The 24,773-nt window shown below is 45.7% G+C and overlaps 1 protein-coding gene across 4 annotated transcripts in view; it reads left to right on the top strand.

Moving 5' to 3' along the window:
• epb41l2 (erythrocyte membrane protein band 4.1 like 2) overlaps positions 1–24,773 on the top strand; it is a 117,875-nt gene that overhangs the window by 8,375 nt on the left and 84,727 nt on the right. For all 4 annotated transcript variants that reach the window (XM_080791596.1, XM_080791595.1, XM_080791597.1 and 1 more), the window contains exons 2-3: positions 21,803–22,053; positions 22,600–22,800. In XM_080791596.1, the coding sequence (XP_080647722.1) occupies positions 21,817–22,053; positions 22,600–22,800 (438 nt within the window). In that variant the 5' untranslated portion in view covers positions 21,803–21,816. The remainder of the gene's footprint in view (positions 1–21,802; positions 22,054–22,599; positions 22,801–24,773) is intronic.

Here is a 24,773-nt window from a genome sequence, read left to right as displayed (position 1 = left end):
TGGTGTTTTGTGCTACACAAACTTTGTCCTGTAACGCAAACATTAAATGCCTGGGACAATGTGTGTTTATTGAGTGTGAAACACAAGCATTGCGTAACACCACGAAGGCGAGTATATGTCCAATTCTGATTGTCCTGGAATGAGGAGGATGCACAATGATAAGAGTTTTATTTATTTATTATTATATCATTTTTAACTGGCATTTCGTTTTTGTGCCCTAAAGTAGCAAAACTAGCCACGAGCTTTATTGTAGATCTTTGCTATATGTCGTAGCATATTTCTTTCTGTGAGATTTTGGGCAAATGTTTGAAACCGCATGTGACTTATACGGTAAATCATTTTCATTGGATCCGTTCGGAACATGGGTTGTGTTTTCTTTATTCTTCTTTTTTTCTCCATTTCTGACAAGCAACAGTTTTGGACGTCGAGGGTTTCCGCTGATGTTGGACGATATATATGTGTGGGGGGGGGGGGAGAGAGAGAGAGAGGAGCGAGAGAGTGAGAGAGTGAGAGAGACTGCTCTCAGCAAGTGTCCCGGTCCTGAGAGTGCGGGCGAGGAGAGAGGGACTTATGAGGGGGGGGGGGGGGGGGGGGGGGGATGTGAGCCTGTGGTTGCTGGCCCGGGGCCGAGCATGGTTAACCCATTCTGACCTGAGATCAGATTCTAAAAAAATGTCTGTTTTGAAAATGACAGTTTTCTGACAAAAAGCTGTGTTTCTATATGTCAGTCGTTCTTCGATTAAAAAAAAATAGCAGACCTATACAGGCTCTTGGCGTGCCACTCGGTGGCGCGCTATGAGCTTGTATAGGTCTGCTATCCCCCATCTGAACATATGTTGTTCCAGGGACACCCCCCCACCCCCCCCCCCGAAGCAAATATTTGAGTTAAAAACGTTCGCTCTGAAAGAATACATTTTCAAAGATTTATGGCGCATTTTCATGATTTAAAATAAATAAATAAATAGCAGACCTATACACTCGGTGCCGCGCTACGAGCTTGTCGATCTGCTATTTTTCAACAGCTTAAAGTATAACGTAATGCTTAAGACACCAAAAGGGTGTTCCGTACTGAATGGGTTAAAAACAGATTAATCAGTGGAGGGTCTCGATCTCCAGCAACACAGGTGGGCCACCTTATCGCGAAAGCATGCGCTCAGCACAATTGGCCTAATTGCTATAACAACTTGATTTAAGAAATGAATAAATCACACCCGTGAGAACTGAGTGGTGCAACCCCCCCCCTCTCTCTCTCTCTCTCTCATTAGCAGGCAACAGTGCAGCACTATCTCTCTGTTTATGGCACAACAGCGCCCCTACTGGTACTAATAGTCATACTGGTGCTCACAGTCACATATAGGTGCATGGGTTAACGTCACATTGCTGTTCCTTGGAGTGGTTGCACCGCTCAAAAGATGTGTGTATTATTATTTTCTGTATAATACGGGTACTGTTTGACGTTTCTCCGTGCATGTTCAAAAACACATTCGCCACCTCAAATAGTTGGCAAAACACTTAAAAGAACTTAAAATAAGTATACATGGTGCACGCATGCGGCAGCATCGGAAAACAAACCTAAATCTGAAAATGCACCACAGACATGATCAGAGAGAGAGAGAGAGAGAGAGACACAGAGATGCTATACAGTTCTCCGCAGAATTCGGGTGTGTGTGTGAGGGAAAGATCATTCTCTCTCTAGTCAGACTGTTTTCCACATTGCTCAATCAATGAACTCTAGTGTTGGAAGAGACAGAGACCCAGACGTCACCCAGACCACCGGGAGAGAGAGGGGAGAGAGAGAGAGAGAGAGAGAGACAGACACACCCCCCCCCCCCCCCCCCCCCCCCTCCCCCCCCACCAACATATTTTGCATAACGGGCCCACTTCCTGTTTTTATGTACATTGTTGAGCGATGGTTCAGTGTATTTTTAGAATGTACTATAACCTACAGACAGACAGGGAAACTCAGACAGACAGACAGACAGACAGACAGACAGGCAGACAATGGCAAAGTAGAACCCATTGTCACTGACGAGAGAGTGAGAGAAATGACTGAACACGTTGCGTGTTCCCTTTTGTAATGATTCCCACTCCTATACTTGCGTATGTTTTGCCTTCAATTGTAGTATTTGACTATTTACTTAGTGATGCTACAATGTCTGTCTCCTATGTGTGCCTGCCTGTCTGTCCTGTACACACATCATAGCTTATAGCTTTCATGTAGTTTCAACACTGGTCCTGGTTTTGGGTTCAGAGGTCACACTGCCCTGAAACTTGACTCTGCCACAAGGACCCCCTCCGTGTGTGTGTGTGTGTGTGTGTGTGTGTGTGTGTGTGTGTGTGTGTGTGTGTGTGTGTGTGTGTGTGTGTGTGTGTGTGGTGTGTGTGTGTGTGTGTGTGTGTGTGTGTGTGTGTGTGTGTGTGTGTGTGTGTGTGCGCGCCCTGTGGACCTGCAGTGCAGACAAACATTGTTGTAACATTATGCAATTTCCTGCAGAGATAAAGACTGCATGTTATTGAGGCCACACTTTTGTTTTTAATAATAAAGTTATTATATTCAAGGGATGGACAACATATTTTTTTTGTCCATCCCTTGAATAATATTTGTGTCCAAATACCTATCCGCATTGTTGTGACAACACGTCGAGGTGTATACTATAGCTACAATATGTATAGGTCTATATTTCTTCTGACAAATAACGGACAACTTCCACCCGTCCATCTTCAACCGCTTATCCGTAGTCGGGTCGCGGGGGTGTTGCTGAGATATTATTGATTTCAAACGTTTCAGGATTCCAAATTCAAAAATGGCAATTATTCGGGATTTCAATTCGAACATATAGTAAAAAGTCTTTCTATTAGGAATGCGTCACAAACCCCCGCAAATGAACCACGAATCAATCATCAATTCAAGGCTCCATGTGGGCCTGTAATTGAGGGAAAATAAGTCAAATATTTTTTGGTTGAAATGTCCAGCATTCAAAACCAGCTGATACATTTGCAATGTTCTTCTGGAAGCCTTCTCTAGTGTAAACGGTAAATGAAGCATGTATGCTAATGCTATAAATCTCCCTGCATTTGTTTACAGGGAGTGAGTTTAACAGGGTGGACTTTCATTCTTCCTCCACTACTAGCAAGAATGAAATTGTACTTGGCACAACTGGTACATGAACCGGGGCTTGATTGCACTGAACGAACTACACCTGCTGGTGCCATATAGTGACCTAATTAACTCAATAGACTTCACCTGCTCTGTGGGTATAGTCTAGGAAAAGTGGCCTCAGATCCTGTGCAGCAAGGGGCGTGGCCCAGTGCGTTGCGTTTCAAATGAAATGCGAATCAAAAGACAGGGGTCAGGGTTCCACATGGAGTGGGCGCTATACTATCTAAATAAGACGGAAGGGAAACAGTTGCTCCTTGAGCGGTGGTGGCCTATACTGCAATTCAATTTGGAACTAGACTATTTTCATGGTATATGCACAGTGCTTCAGTCCGGAAAGGGGAGTGTCCGCTCAGATTCTGAGCGCAATGTATACTTCCCTCACAGTGGAAGTGGAGCCTCCTCGCCACTTGCGTTTTAAGTCTTTACAGTCGCGCAATGTATATCCTAATATAAATAGAAATCACCTAAGCATCTATACACAGTCTTTCAGGTTTAGCGGGGCTGCTGTCTTGTTTCTTCGTGGACGAAAGAAGAGCCCTGGTTGGAACTGCAACTGCAAGTCGCTTGGATGTGTGACCCATTATAGTCCCGTAAGTCCACAGACTGTGGCTGTGTATCCCACAACTTGACAAACGACACATGTCGCGTGATCTAGCCTGCCACAATGTACAGTATAGCTCGTTGCTTTTATAGCAACGAAATGAAAAAAATAAAAGGAAAAAGTGAAATATTGGAAATGGCATTCGGAGATTGTGAAATAGTTGTTCTGGCTGTATGTATACGCGGCAACGCGAGACTTTAGCCCATTCTGACCTGAGATCAGATTCATACGAGGTTTCCACTGGACACACACTGGGTCTGATGAACCCATTCTGACCTGAGATCAGATTCTAAAAAATGTCAGTCGTTCTTCGATTTTTCAAAAATAGCAGACCTACAAGCTCGTAGCGCGCCACTCGGTGGCGCGCTACGAGCTTGTAGATCTGCTATTTTTCAATAGCTAAAGCATGACATGATGCTAACACCAAAAGGGGTTCCCGTTCAGAATGGGTTAGGCGTGGGGCAGATTGAGCTGCTATTTTTTTTATTATTGCAATTAATAACATATCCCCCCCCCCCCCACACACACACACACACATTGTTTGATGCTATACCTGAATGAAGGTATATTTTCCATATACAGATTGCAGCGTACAGTTTACAGTACAGTACTGTATAGTTGGATATTACAGTATACAGTGCGCTGTCTATAGTCACAGTATATCAGTCAGTGGGTTTAATGATATACTCTTGGTATACTTTGTGACCCAAGAAGGGGAAAAGAAAAAAAAAAACACCTCAAAACACTGCACCTGTTGTTTCCACCCCTTGATGGAGGCACGTTACCACGGTAACGGCCCACACCCACCTGTGTACGGAGAGGTGCACACACACACACGCACACACACACACACACACACACACACACACACACACACACACAGAGAGAGGCCACACGGGCCCATGTGCTGTTTCACCTACTTTTATTTTTATTTTATCATGCACGAGAGAGAGAGAGAGACACTTGCTTCCTGTCGTTCACTCTTTCTTTCATCTGTTTCTATGTCACATGTACACACACATGCACGCACGCACGCGCGCACACACACACACACACACACACACACACACACACACACACAGTCTACTCATGTTCATGTGCATGCTACCTCCCCCATTCCCCCTTGCAACACTCTCTGTCCATCTCTCTCTCTCTCACAGACACACACACGCGCGCTCGCGCGCAAGCATTGCGGCTCGCTGCGCTAATCGGTGAATAGAGGAGTTAGCCGTTCACAATAGTAGTTATGAGCTGACCCTTTATTCTCACACACAAACGGGGGAGGGGGAGAGAGGGGTGGGGGGTGGGGGTGGGGGTGGGGGTGGGGGGGGGAGGGGTGGAATGGAATGATAGTAATTATTATTGTGCACACAGAGGACTTTATAACTTGTCACTTTTAGAATGACGTGTTCTGCATTTCTGTAAAAATCATTTTTTGCCATAACTATTAGCACGGTTATTTTGATTTAGCCCTTTTCCGCTATATATAAATCCCACACCCCCAAAAGCGATTTGTCCAATTGTGCCAATTCAAAACGGTTATAGCAACCCGTTGCTATAAGGATGGCGAGCTTTCGTCACATCCTAGCTGTCACGTCCTAGCTGTCACGTCCTAGCTGTCACGTCCTAGCTGTCACGTCCTAGCCGTCACGTCCTAGCCGTCACGTCCTAGCCGTCACGTCCTAGCTGTCACGTCCTAGCCGTCACGTCCTAGCCGTCACGTCCTAGCCGTCACGTCCTAGCCGTCACGTCCTAGCCGTCACGTCCTAGCTGTCACGTCCTAGCTGTCACGTCCTAGCTGTCACGTCCTAGCTGTCACGTCCTAGCCGTCACGTCCTAGCTGTCACGTCCTAGCTGTCACGTCCTAGCTGTCACGTCCTAGCCGTCACGTCCTAGCTGTCACGTCCTAGCCGTCACGTCCTAGCTGTTACGTCCTAGCCGTCACGTCCTAGCCGTCACGTCCTAGCCGTCACGTCCTAGCTGTCACGTCCTAGCTGTCACATCCTAGCTGTCACGTCCTAGCTGTCACGTCCTAGCCGTCACGTCCTAGCTGTTACGTCCTAGCCGTCACGTCCTAGCTGTCACGTCCTAGCTGTCACGTCCTAGCTGTCACGTCCTAGCCGTCACGTCCTAGCCGTCACGTCCTAGCTGTCACGTCCTAGCTGTCACGTCCTAGCTGTCACGTCCTAGCTGTCACGTCCTAGCCGTCACGTCCTAGCCGTCACGTCCTAGCCGTCACGTCCTAGCCGTCACGTCCTAGCCGTCACGTCCTAGCTGTCACGTCCTAGCTGTTACGTCCTAGCCGTCACGTCCTAGCCGTCACGTCCTAGCCGTCACGTCCTAGCTGTCACGTCCTAGCTGTCACGTCCTAGCTGTCACGTCCTAGCTGTCACGTCCTAGCTGTCACGTCCTAGCTGTTACGTCCTAGCTGTCACGTCCTAGCTGTCACGTCCTAGCCGTCACGTCCTAGCTGTCACGTCCTAGCCGTCACGTCCTAGCTGTTACGTCCTAGCTGTCACGTCCTAGCTGTCACGTCCTAGCCGTCACGTCCTAGCTGTCACGTCCTAGCTGTCACGTCCTAGGTGTAACAGGACAACGGCTCACAGCAGGGGTGTTCACAATGTGCCACCACACAGAGCAGGCCGTGTGCTTTACACACACACACACACACACACACACACACACACACACACACACACACACACACACACACACACAGACAGATAAAAAAAAGCTTACGTAACATAATTTTAATAATAACCCGAGAGAGAGAGAGAGAGAGAGAGCGTCTCTGTTTTCACTCTCTGTATTTACCCTCTTCAGTCAGTTTCTGCACCGCAGGTGTTTTAATTTGACAGAGTGCAACAAAACAAAAGCAGACGGACCCATGAGTTGTGTTTTATTTTGATTCCTTTCCCCTCTTTTTGCGTTTTGCGTATATATATATATATATATAGTATATATATATATATATAGTATATATATATATATATAGTCAGGGTGTGACAGATGGGTGCATGTGCTGTGCAAGAGAACAGCGTGGATTAGGGACGTATGGCGCGTGCGTGGCGTGCGTTCGTGGCGTGCGTTCGAGGTCACATTGGAGTAAAAAGAAAAAAAAATGCTGATTACATTTTCTGCTGACGGGCAGAAACCTTGTATTTATTTTTTTTCTTCTCGTAAATTAACCCATTTGAGGACGATTCTAAAAGCAAAGATTTGAGTTAAAAACGTTGGCTCTGAAAGAATATATATATATATATATTCAAAGATTTGCACGACATTTTCACGATTTTTCAAAAATAGCAGACCTATATACAAGCTCGTAGCGCGCCACTCGGTGCCGCGCTACGAGCTTGCAGATCTGCTATTTTTCAATAGTATAACATAATGCTCAAAACACCAAAAGGGGTTCCCGCCCCAAAATGGGTTAAATATCCTACAATACTTTGTAACACTACAAAGTTCACCGTGTGAGTGTTTTGTACGTACACTCACACAAAAGTGTCGCGATGCGTCGGGACTTAAGTTGGGGAGTGGCTTTTCTTTTTTTCTTTTTGCTATTTTTGGGGCCTTTTTCTGCCTGTTTCCATTGACGGTTAGTGAAAGGTCGTCGGGGCTCGGCGGTTATCGAACCCGCAGACTCGCCGTCGTCCTGCTTTAGAGAGTCCATACGTGCGCCTTAAACCGCTTGCTGGGCTGCGTTCAAGTCATTCAACACACCTGTCTTGCGTTTGTCTTGTGTCTGTGCTTATTTAACGGCCCGCTCCAATGCATTTCCAATGGAAGCCCATATGGTTTGACCAAAACATGGGAGAAGGGTTATTGGTCCTCACTTAATGCTCATGATAAAATGGTACTTTTTCTAGTAGTGTCTCACAGGAGGGCTGTGGACACTTTAGAAACCAGTGGCATCATCGTCTCCTTGAGTTCCCCCCGCCTTGATATACATGCGTACGCGACAATGACGACATGGTGCACACAATCTCTCCTCTCTGAGCTTGCATGTGGATTTGGCCTTTTGGAACAATTTTTCGGAATATATCTTTGCCTGTCATTCGATTGTCTTGCTGATGTTTCAATGATATTATCCACATCGCTTCCTGAGTGAGTCAGTGAGGGAGGGAGGGCGGGTTAGGGTTACCATTATGATGTCATTGTGTGTGTGTGTGTGTGTGTGTGTGTGTGTGTGTGGGGAGGTGAGAGGGAGTTACTCAGAGCTAAGAAGAAAACAGCTGGTTTCCTACAACTAATTCAAATCGGCCAAGTAACAGAGACACACACACACACACACACTCCGCCCACACCCCTGGATGAGGTTTTCAATGTGGTGACCTAATAACATGTTACGCTTCCCACATATTCTCCCTTTAACCCAGTCTCTCTCATGTCTCCCTCTCTCGCATATCACACTCACTCACATTATACACAACACAAACAACAGCTGTGAGATGTGTTCATAGTGTGTGTGTGTGTGTGTGTGCGAGTGTGCGCGCGTGCGTGCGAACAGAGGAGAGCATGGTGGCTGCATCTATTGTTGTTCAGCGTCTGTAGTTTGAAACGCTACACCTATAATATCCCATTCTGGGCCCGGGAACCCATTTTGTTGTTAGCATCATGTCGTGCTTTAGCTATTGGCTTGTAGGTCTGCTATTTATTTTTTTAAACTGTCAGGATTTAAGACATTTTTTTTAGAATCTGATCTCAGGTCAAAACGCATTAAAGAACCACCATTCTTCTGTGCGTTAGAATCTGATCTCAGGTCAGAATGGGATAGGTCTGGCATCCAGAACCAGATCCAACACATTTGTACTATAGGAACTGGAATTGGTTCCCCTGGAATTGGTTTTGGAACCGCTTGTAATTGTATCGCACTTGTTCAGTGCTGGTATTATTACAATACCAGTGTGGTGGTTCTCTGCTCTCGGTCGCTTTCAGGATCCCAAGGACCGCTGTACACTCTCAGAGTTACAGACCTGTAAGGGTCCATTTGGTTCCAATTGTAGTGTACACTCTCAGAGTTACAGGCCTGTAAGGGTCCATTTGGTTCCAATTGTAGTGTACACTCTCAGAGTTACAGGCCTGTAAGGGTCCATTTGGTTCCAATTGTAGTGTACACTCTCAGAGTTACAGGCCTGTAAGGGTCCATTTGGTTCCAATTGTAGTGTACACTCTCAGAGTTACAGGCCTGTAAGGGTCCATTTGGTTCCAATTGGAGTGTACACTCTCAGAGTTACAGGCCTGTAAGGGTCCATTTGGTTCCAATTGTAGTGTACACTCTCAGAGTTACAGGCCTGTAAGGGTCCATTTGGTTCCAATTGTACATTCTCAGAGCTTACAGACCTGTAAGGGTCCATTTGGTTCCATTTGTAGTGTACACTCTCAGAGTTACAGGCCTGTATAGCAGTGTTGATTTTGTCGACTAAAACTAAGACGAAAAATGTTCGTAGGCTAATATAAGCTTTTTTCACTGACAAAAACTAAATGGGAACTGAATGAAAACGAAGCTATGATGATTAAAACTGAGACTAAATAATAAATATATTGACAATTTTGTCAAACAAATAAAAACTAGACTAAAATCAGTCATTACGACGACATCAAGGCCCGCTCAAAACACATTTCAGTCGACTAAATCAACTGTCGATTTAGTCGACTAAAACTAGACTAAAACATTCCAGGTGACTAAAATGTGACTAAAAATGTGACGAAATGAAAAGTATTCAAGAGACGTATATGACAAAAATAAATAAAATCAAAGAACGACTGACGTAGAAGACATTTTTAGAATCTGATCTCGGGTCAGAATGGAAAACTGTCAGGACGTAGAAGACATTTTTAGAATCTGATCTCGGGTCAGAATGGAAAACTGTCAGGATGTAGAAGACATTGTTTAGAATCTGATCTCGGGTCAGAATGGAAAACTGTCAGGATGTAGAAGACATTTTTTAGAATCTGATCTCAGGTCAGATCTCTATTGTCAATCTCTGCTGTGCTGGCCTGCTAATCTGCGTTGTTGTCGCTGCAGCTAATCTCTCGTGTCCATACGTACTCCGTGGGGATTCGTTGTTGTCTCCTATACCAACCATGTTTCCACGGCAACCGGACCACCCCCCCCTCCCTCCCAGCGGCCCCTCCCCTTATCTGTGCCAACAATGTTCTTCCGACAATAGAAACGACTAAACAAAAACAATTTGGGGGAAATCCAGGAAATGACCTATTAACCTGCCTTTTGATTGATTTTATTGATTGAATACTTTTTGGACAAATTGCAAACGGTATATTGCAAATGCAATTACTATGCAAGCAATGATTTTAGCCCATTTTGACCTGAGCACGATTCTATACAGAAATGCCTTCTATAAATCCTCAGTTTTCTGAAAAAAAACCCATGTTTCTATATCGGTCGTTCTCAAACATTTTCATGTCGAGGACCTCCAAAAATATAATGTAATTGGCCATTTTGGTGTTAGCATCATGTTATGCTTTAGCTATTGAAAAATAGCAGATCTACAAGCTCATAGCGCGCCACCGAGTGGCGCGCTACGAGCTTGTAGGTCTGCTATTTTTGAAAAACGACTGACATTTTTTTAATCTGATCAGGTCAGAATGGGTTCATCAGACCAGTGTGTGTCCAGTGGAAACCTCGTATGAATCTGATCTCAGGTCAGAATGGGTTAAAGGATAGCCATTGTGGTCTTAATACGCATTTGCCTACCGATGATGTCACTGTTATGCAGGTTTTGGTTTGGACCTGTACGCACACTGTTATACGTCATCGGAGTCCTAATGAGACTTTTTAATGAGGACCAATTATTACATGAAAGTTGGCTTTGATAGAATATACGGTACTTATTAAAAAACGGTGGGGGGGGGTCATTTCTTTTGGCAAGCTTGTCTTTATAGGACTGACACACTGATTTTAGAAGACAATTAATGGTCAGTGGTTCTCAAACCATGTCATGAACCCCCAAAAATGATATGTATAATCGGCCGCTGACCCCCATCTGAAAATATGTTGTTCCAGGGACGGACCCCCCCCCCCCCCCCCCCCCATTTCAGTTAAAAACGTTTGCTCTGAAAGGATGTATATTCAAAGATTTGCGCCACATAAAAAAAAAAAAAGCAGATCTACAAGCTCGTAGCGCGACCTCGTGGATCTGCTATTTTCCAATAGCTAAAGTGTAACATAATGCTTAATACACCAGATTACGTCAAAAGTATATAGTCGACAGACTTTTTTCTTTTTTTGGTCATAGTATATTTGTCAACGAAAAAACACTATTTGAGGAATTTTTTAGTTTAGGCCCTCCTCCTCCTCTGTCTGTCTGTCTGTCTGTCTGTCTGTCTGTCTCCACAGACGGGCAGCAATAAAGTTTAAATGGAAGAGCCTGCGTGTGTGTGTGTGTGTGTGTGTGTGGACGTGCACATCAGCTGAATATAAAGCACCAGGGCCTATAGAGCGCCGCAGTCCCGCCCCCTTTCAGAAAAGCGAGTGGCCCAGGAAGTGGAAGCCCCATGCATTCTCCCATCGGCACTTTTAATATAATTTATTTAAAGACGGTTACGCCGCGGACAAAGCCAATTCGGATCGTGACGAATCATGACAATGAACACAATATTTTGGGCCGATCAAATAATTTATAAGACGAAAAATAAAACAAATAGTGTTGTCTCCTGACTTTCTTTTCTTATTTCTAATGATTTGATCGTCCCAAAATATTGTGTTCATTGTCATGATTCGTCACGATCCGAATTGGCTTTGTCCGCGGCGTAACCGTCTTTAAATAAATTATATTAAAAGTGCCGATGGGAGAATGCATGGGGCTTCCACTTCCTGGGCCACTCGCTTTTCTGAAAGGGGGCGGGACTGCGGCGCTCTATAGGGTTGGGGGAAACGGAACCCAATCCAACACTCAGTGGCTCCGGTACGTTTTCAGAACCGGTTCATCACACTGTGTGGACACTTCACCCTTTTTTTGCAAAAAGAAAAAAATATATATCTTAACCCATTTTGGCCCGACGTCGAAATTAAAAGAAATAGTCTTCTAAATCCTATCCTATACAGTTTTCTGAAATAGTAATACCTCATGTTTCTGTATCAGTGGTGCTCAATATCTCATGTCAAGGACGCCAAAAATGATATGTAATTGGCCACCGACCGACCCCCCCCCCCCCATTTGAAAATATGTTGTTTTCCGGGAACCTCTCGGAAGCTAAACTATATAATTCTGAATGTCTGAACGTGTGTCCTGTCAGAAGCACTTCCGTAGCTCCTCACTGCCTGCACCAATCACTCTTTTTGGCTTTGAAAAAAATAGATCTACAAGCCCATATAGCGTGGCGCCGAGTGCCGCGCTGTACGACCTTGTGTAGATCTGCTTCTTTTTGAAGAATCGTGAAAATGTGCCACAGATCTTTGAATATACTGGCATATATTCTGCCAGAGCGAACGGTTTATAACTCAAATCTTTGCTTTCAGATGGGTGGTCCACACGGCCAAATGCAGATTGGGGGGTCCTTTGCTTGACATGAAAAAGGTTCACAGAAAAAGGTTCACTGAAGTATAGAAATATAGGTTTTTCTTCAGAAAACGTCTACGATTAAAGAAGCCATTTTTCTTAAAGAATCCACCTCGGGTCTGAATTGGTTCAAAGTATCACCACTACAACATAGACAGGACTGATTTCAGAGAGAGAGAGAGAGAGAGAGAGAGAGAGACTGAGACTGATACACAGAGAGAGAGAGAGAGAGAGGGATGGAGAGACTGACACAGATACAGAGAGAGAGAGAGAGGCATGGATGGATGGAGAGGCAGAGAGAAGTAAACAGAGGAGGAGGTCGTGTGATTATAAGTACTAGATTTAGAAAAGGGAGATTTTTTTTCTTGTGTCCCAAAGTAATCCGTCTTCTGGGAAATACACTACACAGTGAGTGTAGTCGGCTCTCTCTCTCTCTCTCTCTCTCTCTCTCTCTCTCTCTCCGTGTGTGTGTGTGTGTGTGTCTCTCTCTCTTTGTCTCTCTATCCATCCATCCTTTCCCTTGTCATCTCTCCCAGTGACCTTGTATTCTCCTTATCCGCATTCCTCTCTCTCTCTCTCTCTCTCTCTCTCTCTCTCTCTCTCTCTCTCTCTCTCTCTCTCTCTCTCTGCCCTGGTTTTTCTCCGAGCGGTGTCCTCTGGGGGGGGGCAGTAGGACGGGGAGGGAGGCGGACGGACGGACGGACGGACAGACACACACAGACGAGCACAAACGGCATTGACAGCTTGTAGGGCGAGAGAGAGGAAGGACAGAGCTTTAACCCATTCTGGGCGCGAACCCCTTTCGGTGTTTGGCTATCACGCTATATGCTCTGGCTATTGGGAAAAAAAAATAGCAGATCTACAAGCCACCGAGTGGCGCGCTATACGAGCTCGTATAGGTCTGCTATTTTTTGAAAAATCGAAGGACGGGCTGACACAGAAACACGGCTTTTTCCGGAAAACCGTCGGTAGACGTAGAAGACTTTTTTTTTCTTCTTTTTTTAGAATCTGATCTCGGGTCAGAATGGGTTAAGGAACGAGGATGTGGGGGGGGGAAACGGCACGTGGAAATAGAAGGTAAAGACGACAGGAAGTAGAGAGAAAGAGGAAGTAACTACAGGAGGATAAGAGAAAGGACCAGGAGAGATATACAAAAGGGACAAAGCGCTGTAGGTAAGAGAGACTCCATCATATATACATCCATCGTGTTCTTTTGTTTTAATATCGGCGCACAGGAAGCTATACCGGGGCAGCTGTTTATACACATATACGCTCGTGATTGGCTGATATCGGCCCTATATATATATATATATAGGTTTCATTTGATTGGACGAGAACATATAGGTTTCATTTGATTAGACGAGAACACGACGTGCGACTGTGGGAGAGGGAGAGAGAGAGAGAGAGAGAGAGATATGTTTTTATAAGCTCCCAATAGAAACCACACAAGGTTTATTTCTGGACTTCCGGTGTGAAGTGATATTTATTTAGAATGTTTTTGTTAACCCATTTAGGACCTCATCTGACCTGAAATAGAAAAACAACGTCGCCGTAGACATGCTTGATTACGCCAAACAAAAAGCATCTTAAGAAAGAGAACTGCGAGGCCTAACGGAAGCTTGTGGGCTTCTGTGATGAGATGAGACGCAGACAGAAGAAAGACTTGTTGAGGTGTGTGTGTGTGTGTGTGTGTGTGTGTCTGTGTGTGTGTGTGTGTGTGTGAGAGTCTCTTCGTGACTCTAAATCCAACTCACTTGACCACAAACAACGGGCGCGTGCCAGGGCAAATATATGTCGCGGTAACGCAAAAAGTACGCAAAGTACAAACGCTATAGTACTTGACCGTCGATACAGGGAAAAACTCTTAAGACATTATACGCTTTGGCTGGTTGACGGTGCACTTCCGTCTTCGAGCTATACACTCTGCTTTTGTGTTCCTTTTTGACATGCCTATAGCCCATTTAGACCTGAGGACCATTTTTCTATGTCAGTGGTTCTCAAACTATTTCATGTCCAGGACCCCCGGAAATGTATGTATTTGACCGCGGACCCCCTTCTGAAAATATGTTGTTCCAGGGGGACCCCCCCCCCCCCCAGAAGCAAAGATTTAAGTGGAAAAACGTTCGCTCTGAAAGAATATATAACATTATGCAAAGATTTGCGACACATTTTCACATTTTTTTCCCTTTTCTTCAAAAGCAGATCTACAAGCTCGCGCTACGAGCTTGTAGATCTGCTATTTTTGAAAAATATAGATTAGTGATATTACATATAATTTCTGGGGCTCCTTTTTTTTTTTACATGAACTATACTTTGAGAACCACTGAGATTAGAAACATTTTTCTTCTCCTGAAAACTGTCATGATTTAGAAGACATCTAAGTTGGGTCTAAAAAAAATGGGGATATAACTTCACTGTGATGATGATTATGATGATGGCTACCAGCTGGCCCCGTGCACGTACAACTTACATAAGAGGCCCCCGACGAGCATTCACATTGTATTACTCTTGAAAACTTATTCACGGGAATATACAGAGACAGAACGGGGGGGGGGGGGGGATGCAATAACGTTAGGGTCTATTGTTCAAATGCACTGCAGAGTGAGTGTGAGAGAGAGAGAGAGAGAGAGAGAGAGAGAGAGAGAGAGAGAGACGGAGATATTAGAGGGAGATAAAGAGAGCGTGCGATTGGAAAGGGGATTTTAAATGGGAGAGGGGGGGGGGGGGCCCGGAAGAGAGGGATTTGAGGGAGAGGAGAGAGAGAGAGCCAGTGGAGATGTTTTAGTGAATGGGCCGAGAGAGAGAGAGAGAGAAAGGGAAGAGGCACCCCTGGGTTGGGAGAGTTCAAGGGAAAAGAGAGAGATGAGAGAGGGGTGGTTGTGTGTGTGTGTGTGTGTGTGTGTGTGTGTGTGAGAGAGGGAGAGAGAGAGAGAGAGAGAGAGAGAGAGAGAGAGAGAGAGAGAGAGAGAGAGAGAGAGCAGTTTGAAAGCAGGCCCAAGCAGCCATGACTAACAGAAACCTGCAGCTTTCTGCCAACGCACGCACGCACACACGCATGCACGCACGCACACAGTTGCGTCGGTGGATGAGAGGACAGCCGTCATTATAGCAGTTAGTTGGGAACAGATATAGTCTATAGTCACACAGCAGCTAATATCAGATCTGCAAGCCGGACGTTCAAGTCAGATTTTTTATAACTACAGCCAATGCATTCTGGTGTCGGCTTGTAGATCGGCTATTTTTTTCGGTTGACAAGGTTTTGTGTCTTTTTTTTCTAGAAATGTTTGAGTGGTGCAACCACTCCTATAGAGTGTGTGTGGCCTGGTCTGTCTGTCCCTGTGTCCCTGGGTCTGTCCGAGCATTAAGACAAACAAGGTGTCTGTATTTTTTGACCTGCTTTGCACAGCACCAGGCATGCAGGTACCATGACGGTCATTATGTGTCTGTCTGCAGTTGGTCAGGTCAGGGATGCTCTTGTCCAGAACCTGCACAGCTGAAAGTCTTTAGGAACAAAGTGCCATGTCGGCAAGAAACATAACACGAGACAACCATGTTGTTTACAAGGCAACACTCCTGCCACTCATTGAGAGCTATAACGAGACAACGTGTGTTGTTCATAAGGCAACACTCCTGCCACGCATTGAGAGCTAACGAGACAACCGTGTGTTGTTCATAAGGCAACACTCCTGCCACACATTGAGAGCTAACGAGACAACTGTGTTGTTCATAAGGCAACACTCCTGCCACGCATTGAGAGCTAACGAGACAACTGTGTTGTTTATAAGGCAAAACTCCTGTCACGCATTGAGCTTATTTTGAGTTTTTGTCCATTAACGGGTTGAATGCCTGCAATATGTGCAGGCGGTCTAGTATAGAGTTACCTTTGAACAGCCACTGCACCGAGTTCCTTGTCATGAAATTCCACTTTGAAAAGGTGTAATGGCTCGTTGTAGTGTGTATAGGAAAGTATTCCATAGCGGTAATCACAGCAACAGCCCCCCTCGGCTCACGGCTTGGGGACTCAATTTCCCAGAACCCTTTGCATGCCGGCGTCTCGCGTCTCATATCCCATTCTGTCCGGTGGATTTGCCCGCATGACTTAAAACGGATTTGAAAACGTGGATTTAAAACAATGGAAACATAACTCGGGGCAACTCGCAAATCGCAGGGAAAGTGTTCTACAATGAATTAACTCGGGGCAACTCGTTAATAGAGTCAATGTAGAGATATATTAGATATCGGTATCTGTATTGGCCACCGACCGGCCGACCCCCATCTGAAAATGTTGTTGGGTCACTCCCAGAAGCAAAGGTCTGTCTGTCTGTCTGTCTGTCTGTCTGTCTGTGAGTTTAGAGGTTGGTGTTGTTTGTGCCTGATATGCCTATACTATAGTTGCATACCAGACAATAGGCGATGTACAGCTTGTAGTTCGCTTGTATAATTTGTTTGGGACTATTGCCATCCAAACATCTCTGTATGTCCTGACAAGTATATAGTAATGCAAACTCACGTGTGTGGGGTGGCAGTGAGCGCACACTCTCGCAGTCACTCAACACACACGCGCACACACACACACACACACACACACACACACACACACACACACACACACACACACACATCTGTCCTTTCCGTTTCCTCTCTGCCTCTTCCCATCCTCTATATAGTTCTCTGCACTCCAGCTCATTAGCCAATCATGCGTACACGGAGACCTGTTCTATTTTTACTACCCCCCCCCCCCCATCCCCCCTCAAACACACACACCCTTTTGACTCCTCTACTGTGTGTGTGTGTGCACAGTCCTCTGTCTTGAAGGTGGCAGGCAGAGAGAGAGAGAGAGAGACACACAGACGGACCCTTTTGACTGCTCTACTGTGTGTGTGTGTGTGTGTGTGTACAGTCGGAGAGAGAGAGAGAGAGACAGATGTGACCATGGCTTAGTAATCTGAATCATGCTTTAGCTATTGAAAAATAGCAGATCTACAAGCTCGTAGCACGCCACTCGCTTGTAGGTCTGCTATTTTCGAAAAATCGAAGAACGACTGACATTTTTAGAATCTGATCTCAGGTCAGAATGTGTTAATCGGACCAGTGTGTTGTCCAGTGCAAACCTCGTATGAATCTGATCTCAGGTCAGAATGGGTTAACCTGCAGCTGTGTGTGTGTGTGTGTGTGTGTGTGGCGCTGTCTGCAACGGAGGCTCTCTGTCACAAATCAACTCACCTGCTAGAACGAAGTAGTTTTAAAAAAAATACCGGTAATATATTTTTAATGCGTTCGTTCCATTTATTAACCCTTAAAGACGAAGTGCCATAATTTGTCCCACCCTAAAACATGACCATCGGGTCATATTGCTGTGTAAAAAGGAGGAAGAATAAGTGTACAGTATTTTGTTAAAATGTTTTTATGCGTTTTCTTTTACGAGGACACGCCCACCACCAGACGCGGTTCATTAAGTATGCCTGGCTGTTTTTCCTGATGGGTACGTGATCCACCTGAACTGAAGCCACACCCACAGCTGTTGTTGTATCATAAAGGGGGAGGGGTTAGGGGAGGGGATGATAGTGTGATGTCACTATATCACTGTTTTTTTTTCATCGGGCACGTTTGACAGTCGAGGTTTCAGCCTCCAGGGAGAAACGCTAAATGCGAAGGGAAGACGTCATTTGCACATAACAACCACACCGAGGGCTCTAATGAAGTACTGTCACCTCATAAACATGGCTATTACAGTACACTACTGTGTGTGTGTGTGTGTGTGTGTGTGTGTGTGTGTGTGTGTGTGTGTGTGTGTGTGTGCACGCGGCCTCCCTCCCGGGAGGTCTGTGGTGGTGGTGGTCGTCACGGTAACCAAAGTGGCATCATCTCAACTCTGTCTGGGTTGTCATGGTGGTGAATGAGATTGGTCGTCCCTCTGATGAGTTGTGCGAGGGCATGCAACACTGTCATGGGTATTTGGGTTGAAGCGCGCTCGCGCGTGTGTGTGTGTGTGTGTGCGTGTGCGTGTGTGTGTGAGAGAGATCCGCCACAGCCTCGCGTTCAGAAAACATTACTCGGATTATAACCGAGTCATTGATTTAATTTTGTAACGTCTCACGCTGCTCGCGCGCCGTGCATTGTGGTGGGTTCATCCTACTGTAAATGCGCCACGTGTCTGCGTGCGTGTCTGTGTGCGTGTCCGGTTATAATGCACGTATAACTCGAGAACCGTTTCCCCCGCGCCGACTTCAAATTCGACACACGCGTTCCACATCATGGACACACACGTGTGTGTGTGTGTGTGTGTGTGTGTGCGTGCACAGCGCGCGCTCATGACTCACTTTCCTTTATATGTCCAACTCTCTCTCTGTGTGCGCGCGCACACACGTCACCAGCCATTACGTTGTTGACCCCAGGTGACCCTCTGGTGTAACAGAATGACATTATAAAGTAAACAGTGTGTTTTCGGGTGTTTTTCTGCCCCCCCCCCCCCATTGCTCACTTGCAATGACCGCATACTGATAAAGAAGCTTTGGGCCTATAAATCAGTCACAGGAGTTCAAACGGCCATTATACCTCACGATGTTCCTGGACAAGAAACGTCTCCTTATCATTCACTAAACTCACCCATTTTTGGGGCGGGAACCCCTTTCGGTGTTAGCATTATGTTGTGCTTTAGCTATTGAAAAATAGAAGATCCACAAGCTCATAGAGAGCTACGAGCTTGTGGGTCTGCTATTTTTGAAAAATCGAAGAACGACTGACATAGAAACATAGCTTTATAAGAAAAGTGTCAGGACCATAGACTGTAAAAGATATGGACAAAGCGTTCCGCGGGTCTAACGTGAACGTAAAATGAAGCCTGTCAGTCCTTGCAATGGAAGTCGCCATCTTTCCAGATCCGTTTTGGCCCAGCTCAGGCCAGCTGGCCCATTGGCTGGCCCAGACAACGAGGCGGGACTTCCCCCCTTCTTCTTCGTTGGTTTTTATTTTGACTCGAGTGGGTGGGGGGATCCCGTTCATAGACTGTAACGGTAGCCACGCCCCTCAGAACATGCGCGACTTTATGGTAATTCTTTTTATAAATGGGACCATCATTTTCCAAAAAGAATATCATGACATTAGAAATGAGACTTTAAACTAGTGACTGGAAGCAGAAAGTATTCATGACCATGTTTATTAAGGTAATACAGTCTAGGTGAAGTTGGGCCCAAATACATGGACTTCTATGGGGCTATGGGGTTTTCTGGGTCCAGTGATAGCGCCACAACAGGCCATTATATGAACTTTCATTTCCTTAGTGGCTTCACAAAATATCTGTCGGACTGCCCCCTGGTCAGGACGTAGAAGACACTTTTAACCACTTCAGCCTTATATATATATATATATATACACACAATTACACACACATATTTCGGCCATTTGAAAATGGCAGTAGATCTGCTGTTTTCAAAATATTTTTATTCATTTGCAAACTTGAAATTGGGACATTCTGCTCAATGAGTGCTTTGCACTTTTGGTGGTGGTGGGTTTTTTTTAAGTACATTTTTGATGACGATAATACTTTTAATTCCGGTCTTTTTTACTTGTCTCGCAACGGAGTCAGTTCCACATTGCAGTATCGATACTTTTACTTAAGTAAAGCATGCGAGTATGCCTTTTTTACCGACACTGCTGATCCGAGAGAGAGGTCCGTATCGGCTGACAGACACAGACCACACACATGTGTGCGTGTGTGTCTGTGCGTCTGTGTCTGTGTGTGTGTCTGTGTCTGTGTGTGTGTGTGTGTGTGTTCGTTCGAGAGACTTGCACTTAAAAGGCACTTTGAGCCACAAACTGGTTGCACGGCCTGTTGAGTTTCAGTCAATTTAATCAAATTGACTGTTTTGCCACAAGCCTGCCTGGTACTACTGGCTGAAGGTTGTATTCTCTCGCTTTCCTTATTTAACCCATGTAGACCTGGCGTCGAAATTAAAAAGGCAACACTCCTGTCACGCATTGAGAGCTAACGAGACAACCGTGTGTTGTTCATAAGGCAACACTCCTGTCACGCATTGAGAGCTAACGAGACAACCGTGTGTCTAAATCCTGACAGTTTTCTGAAAAACCTCATGTTTCTGTATCAGCAGTGCTCAGATTGCGCCGCTCACCAATATTTCATGTCAAGGACCCCCACAAATGATATGTAATTGGCCACTGACCCCCCCCCCCCCCCCCATCTGAAAATATGTTGTTCCAGGAACCCCTCGGGACTCGGGAGCAAAGATTTGAGTGAAAAACGTTCGCTCTGAAGTGATTCAGAGATTCAAAGATTTGAGGCACATTTTCACGATTCTTCAAAAATAGCAGACCTAGTATACAAGTTGATCTACAAGCTTGTGTAGATCTGCTATTTTTCGATAGCTAAAGTATATAACACACTGCTTTAAGACACCAAAAGGGGTCTTCCCGCCCCAAAATGGGTTAACATCACATAAGGGCATAATAAACTAGATAGAAAACACAATTGGGTCAAAATGTTTTTTTGGTCCCATTTTTTTACACCTTCTAATGCCCGACGGCGAGTTCCTGATTGGATTCCCGCGCGGCTTAACCCATTTTGGTGTTAGCATCATGTTATGCTTTAGCTATTGAAAAATAGCAGATCTACAAGCTCGTAGCGCGCCACTCGGTGGCCCGCTACGAGCTTGTAGATCTGCTATTTTTTTTAAATCGAAGAGCGACTGACAGAAGACATTTTTTAGAATCTGATCTCGGGTCAGAATGGAAAACTGTCAGGATGTAGAAGACACTTTTTTTAGAATCTGATCTCAGGTCAGACGTCAGAATGGAAAACTCTCAGTATGTAGATGACATTTTTTTAGAATCTGATCTCGGGTCAGAATGGAAAACTCTCAGGATGTAGAAGACATTTTTTTTAGAATCTGATCTCGGGTCAGAATGGAAAACTCTCAGGATGTAGAAGACATTTTTTTTAGAATCTGATCTCGGGTCAGAATGGAAAACTCTCAGGATGGTAGAAGACATTTTTTTTTATAATCTGATCTCGGGTCAGAATGGGTTAACCTCTTTGGCTGCTATGTCGACGTGTAACTTACCGTCTCTCAACTAGGGATGCTCCCATCAGGTTTTTTAATTAGGACCGATTAGTTTTTCTCACGATCGTCCGATAGTATTATGGTGGTCCGTGCAATGTACCAGAGGGCCAGGTCTCAATAATACTAATTAAATATCATCCATGCGGGGCCAAAGATAATTCATTCACGGGGCCTGATTTGGCCCCCCCCCCTGGGCTTTGAGTATGACATGTATATGCTCTACACAATCTGTCAAAATAAAGGCTCAGAGTGAGGCCGATTCTTTAAAAAAAGAAAGGCTTCTAAATCCTAAATGTTTTCATGAAAAACCATTTTCATGCCAAAAGGACCCCCAGAATGATCTGTATTTGGCCGCCGACCCATTCACGTTCTATACATTTAAGTTTTCTCCCAAGCACTGACGCAATTAATCACCTCGCCCCCCTCCTTTTCCCCCCTGCAGGTTGACGCGTCGCCATGACAACAGAGGTGGGCACCGAGACGGAGGTGAAGGAGAAAGGGGGGGAGGAGTCCGCCGCCGCTCAGCCCGGCCAATCGGAGGAGGAGGAGAACCAGGAAGTGGCGGAGAATAAGGCGGAGAATAATAAATCGCAGGCCGACGGCGGGGGAGGAGCGGAGAAGAAGGAGAAGGAGGGCAAGGGGATCTCCCGCTTCCTGCCCCCGTGGCTCAAGAAACACAAGTCTCAGAGCCAGGTGTGTGTGTGTGTGTGTGTGTGTGTGTGTGTGTGTGACGTGTTTAAATGGCCGCCCCCCCCCAATGCATTTCCAATGGAAGTCACATGGTTTGACCAAACATTTCTGTTTGATGGCTGTGCCCCCCCCCCTCCCCCGCAACAAACAAACCATGTGACTTCCATTGGAAATGCATTGGGGGGCGGGCTGCCATTGAACACGGACGGACAAGACACAGATGAGACGGATGCTTTTAAAAAAAAAATTAGGTGTGATCGAGGCCTTATCGGCCCATTCATGAATACAGTCATTGTTGTGTTAACCCATTTTTAGACGGGTTAACCCCTTTTGGCGTCGGCATTACGTCATGCTTTAAGCTATTTGAAAAATAGCAGATCTACAAGCTCGTAGCGCGCGCCACCGAGTGGCGCGCGCTACGAGCTTGTATAGGTCTGCTATACGACTTGACATAGAAACATAGCTTTTTCAGAAAACTGTCAGGATTTTTAGAATCTGATCTCAGGTCAGAATGGGTTAACTTCTTCGATCCGATCAATCGACCTGCAGGTGGAGGAAGTGGTCGCCCCGGCAACAACAACGGCGGAGGAAGGGGAGGCGGGGTCGGCTCCGGTGGTGGTGGTCGTCGTCAACGGCCACGCAGAGGAAGAGGAAGTGAAGTCGGAGGAGGAGGAGGAGGAAGTGAGGTCAGAGGAAGTGATCAAGGCGAAGGAGTCTCCCGCCAACGCCAGCGCCGCCGCTGGCGCCCAGGTACTTTTCCCACTGGTTTTGCGCCGTAGACCTGAATAAAGGCCGTAGACCTGAATAAAGGCCCTAGACCTGAATAAAGGCCGTAGACCTGAATAAAGGCCGTAGACCTGAATAAAGGCCGTAGACCTGAATAAAAGCCGTAGACCTGAATATAGGCCCTAGACCTGAATAAAGGCCGTAGACCTGAATAAAGGCCCTAGACCTGAATAAAGGCCGTAGACCTGAATAAAGGAGTCTCTGACGTAGTTCACCCGGCGGTCGTCTTGCAGAGAGAGAGAGAGAGAGAGAGAGATGGCCACTGCGCCCTGGGTGCGTTTTCGCTTTTTTTAAAATTCACCAATAAATTCACTGTTAATTTATAATTAGTTAAATTGGAAAAAGGGGCTTCGTTAAGACCTCCATATTATTGTGGTCAATGCCTGTGTGAAAAGTGGGAGTGATTGGTGCAGGCGGTGAGGAGATACGGCAGAGACAGACAGACAGACAGACATTGGGGGAGGAAGAGTTAAAGGACCACTTCACCACTTTTCAACCTATCTTCATATAATAGGTCCTCACTAATAATCGTGAAAAAAAAAGGCACGATTCTTTTCTACTCAGTCTGTGTCTCATAGGAGGGCTGTGGGCAGTTTAGAAACCGTCTTCCAGTGACGTCATCATTAGGCAGATCTTTTTTTAAACAAGATTTTTTTTTTACAAAAATGTTTAGATTTTCATTATCGTGAGAGAGAACGATGGCTTCCATTTTCGTCATTGCAACTTTTCAGGACTAGAAAGCCTGCAGTATCTATTGGCTCGTGTTCCCCATCGATGATGTCACTGGAAGACGGTTTCTGAACTGCCCACACAGCCCTCCTATATGAGACACAGACCGAGTAGAAAATAATTGCGCCATTTTTTTCATGCTTATTAGCGAGGACCTATTATATGAAGATGGGTTGAAAAGTGGTGAAGTGGTCCTTTAAGTAAATGTACCTGGTTACTTTCCACCACTACTGCCCCATTGGTTGACTCTCTCCCGTCAGTCATTCCCCTTGTCTCTCTATCTCTCTCTCTCTCTCTCTCTCTCGCTCTCTCTCTCTCTCTCCTGACACACGACTGATTGATTCTGATTGGCCTTCTGGTGACTCCACTCTGTTTGCGGTCATAACAAAACAGCCGTCGAATCACAGGAAAACACACGCACACACACACACACACACACGCACACACGCACACGCGCACACACACAACATAGTCCGATGATCACATTCTCACTGAGGTACACACCCTGTGATATCATCGTTATCGGCAATCGGGGGCCAATAACAACAGCTGCAGCTTGGAGGGGGGGGGGGGGGGGGGGGGCGAGGGGGGGGGGAGAGCTGGACGATTCTTTGATGTATACCGAGGCGAGACATATATCTTTTTGGTTCTATATCGTCCTCGCTGCAGGACCAAGTGTTGATTCTGTCGACTAAAAAAACTCAAAACGCAAATAGCTAAAGCATGACGTAATGCCGACGCCAAAAGGGGGTTAACCCGTCTAAAAAACGCAAAACATTATCGTCGACTACTATTGTATTGTATTGTATACTTTATTAGTCTCCCGAGGAAGAAATTTGTCTTAGACAAAGGGCCCGCATGCAAGCGTAACCCTAGTCCATGTCGCCGCAGTGCAGCGCCAAATACATCTTTCTTGCATCATAGAAAAAAAGAAAGAAAGAGAGAATGGGGGATGGGGGGGGGGGGAGCAGATGGAGGGGACTACCTTTACGGTAAAGTAATACAAACCATATAGACTCAAATGTTTAGGAAGGTGCTGTAGTGGACAAGAGATCCATGAGCAGACGTCACTTTACGCTTATTTGCATGCTGAAAATAGCCGATCTACAAGCGATCGGCGCCGGGCACATTACATTATAGTTTTTGGGGGGGGTGTTCTTGACATGAAATATTAACCCATTCTGACCTGAGATCAGATTCATACGAGG

Source organism: Protomyctophum bolini, assembly GCF_963924005.1.
Source record: "Protomyctophum bolini genome assembly, chromosome: 19".
Classification (NCBI taxonomy): Eukaryota; Metazoa; Chordata; class Actinopteri; order Myctophiformes; family Myctophidae; genus Protomyctophum; species Protomyctophum bolini.
Note: the sequence above shows the minus strand (reverse complement) of the source record. Positions and strands in the feature narration are given on the sequence as shown.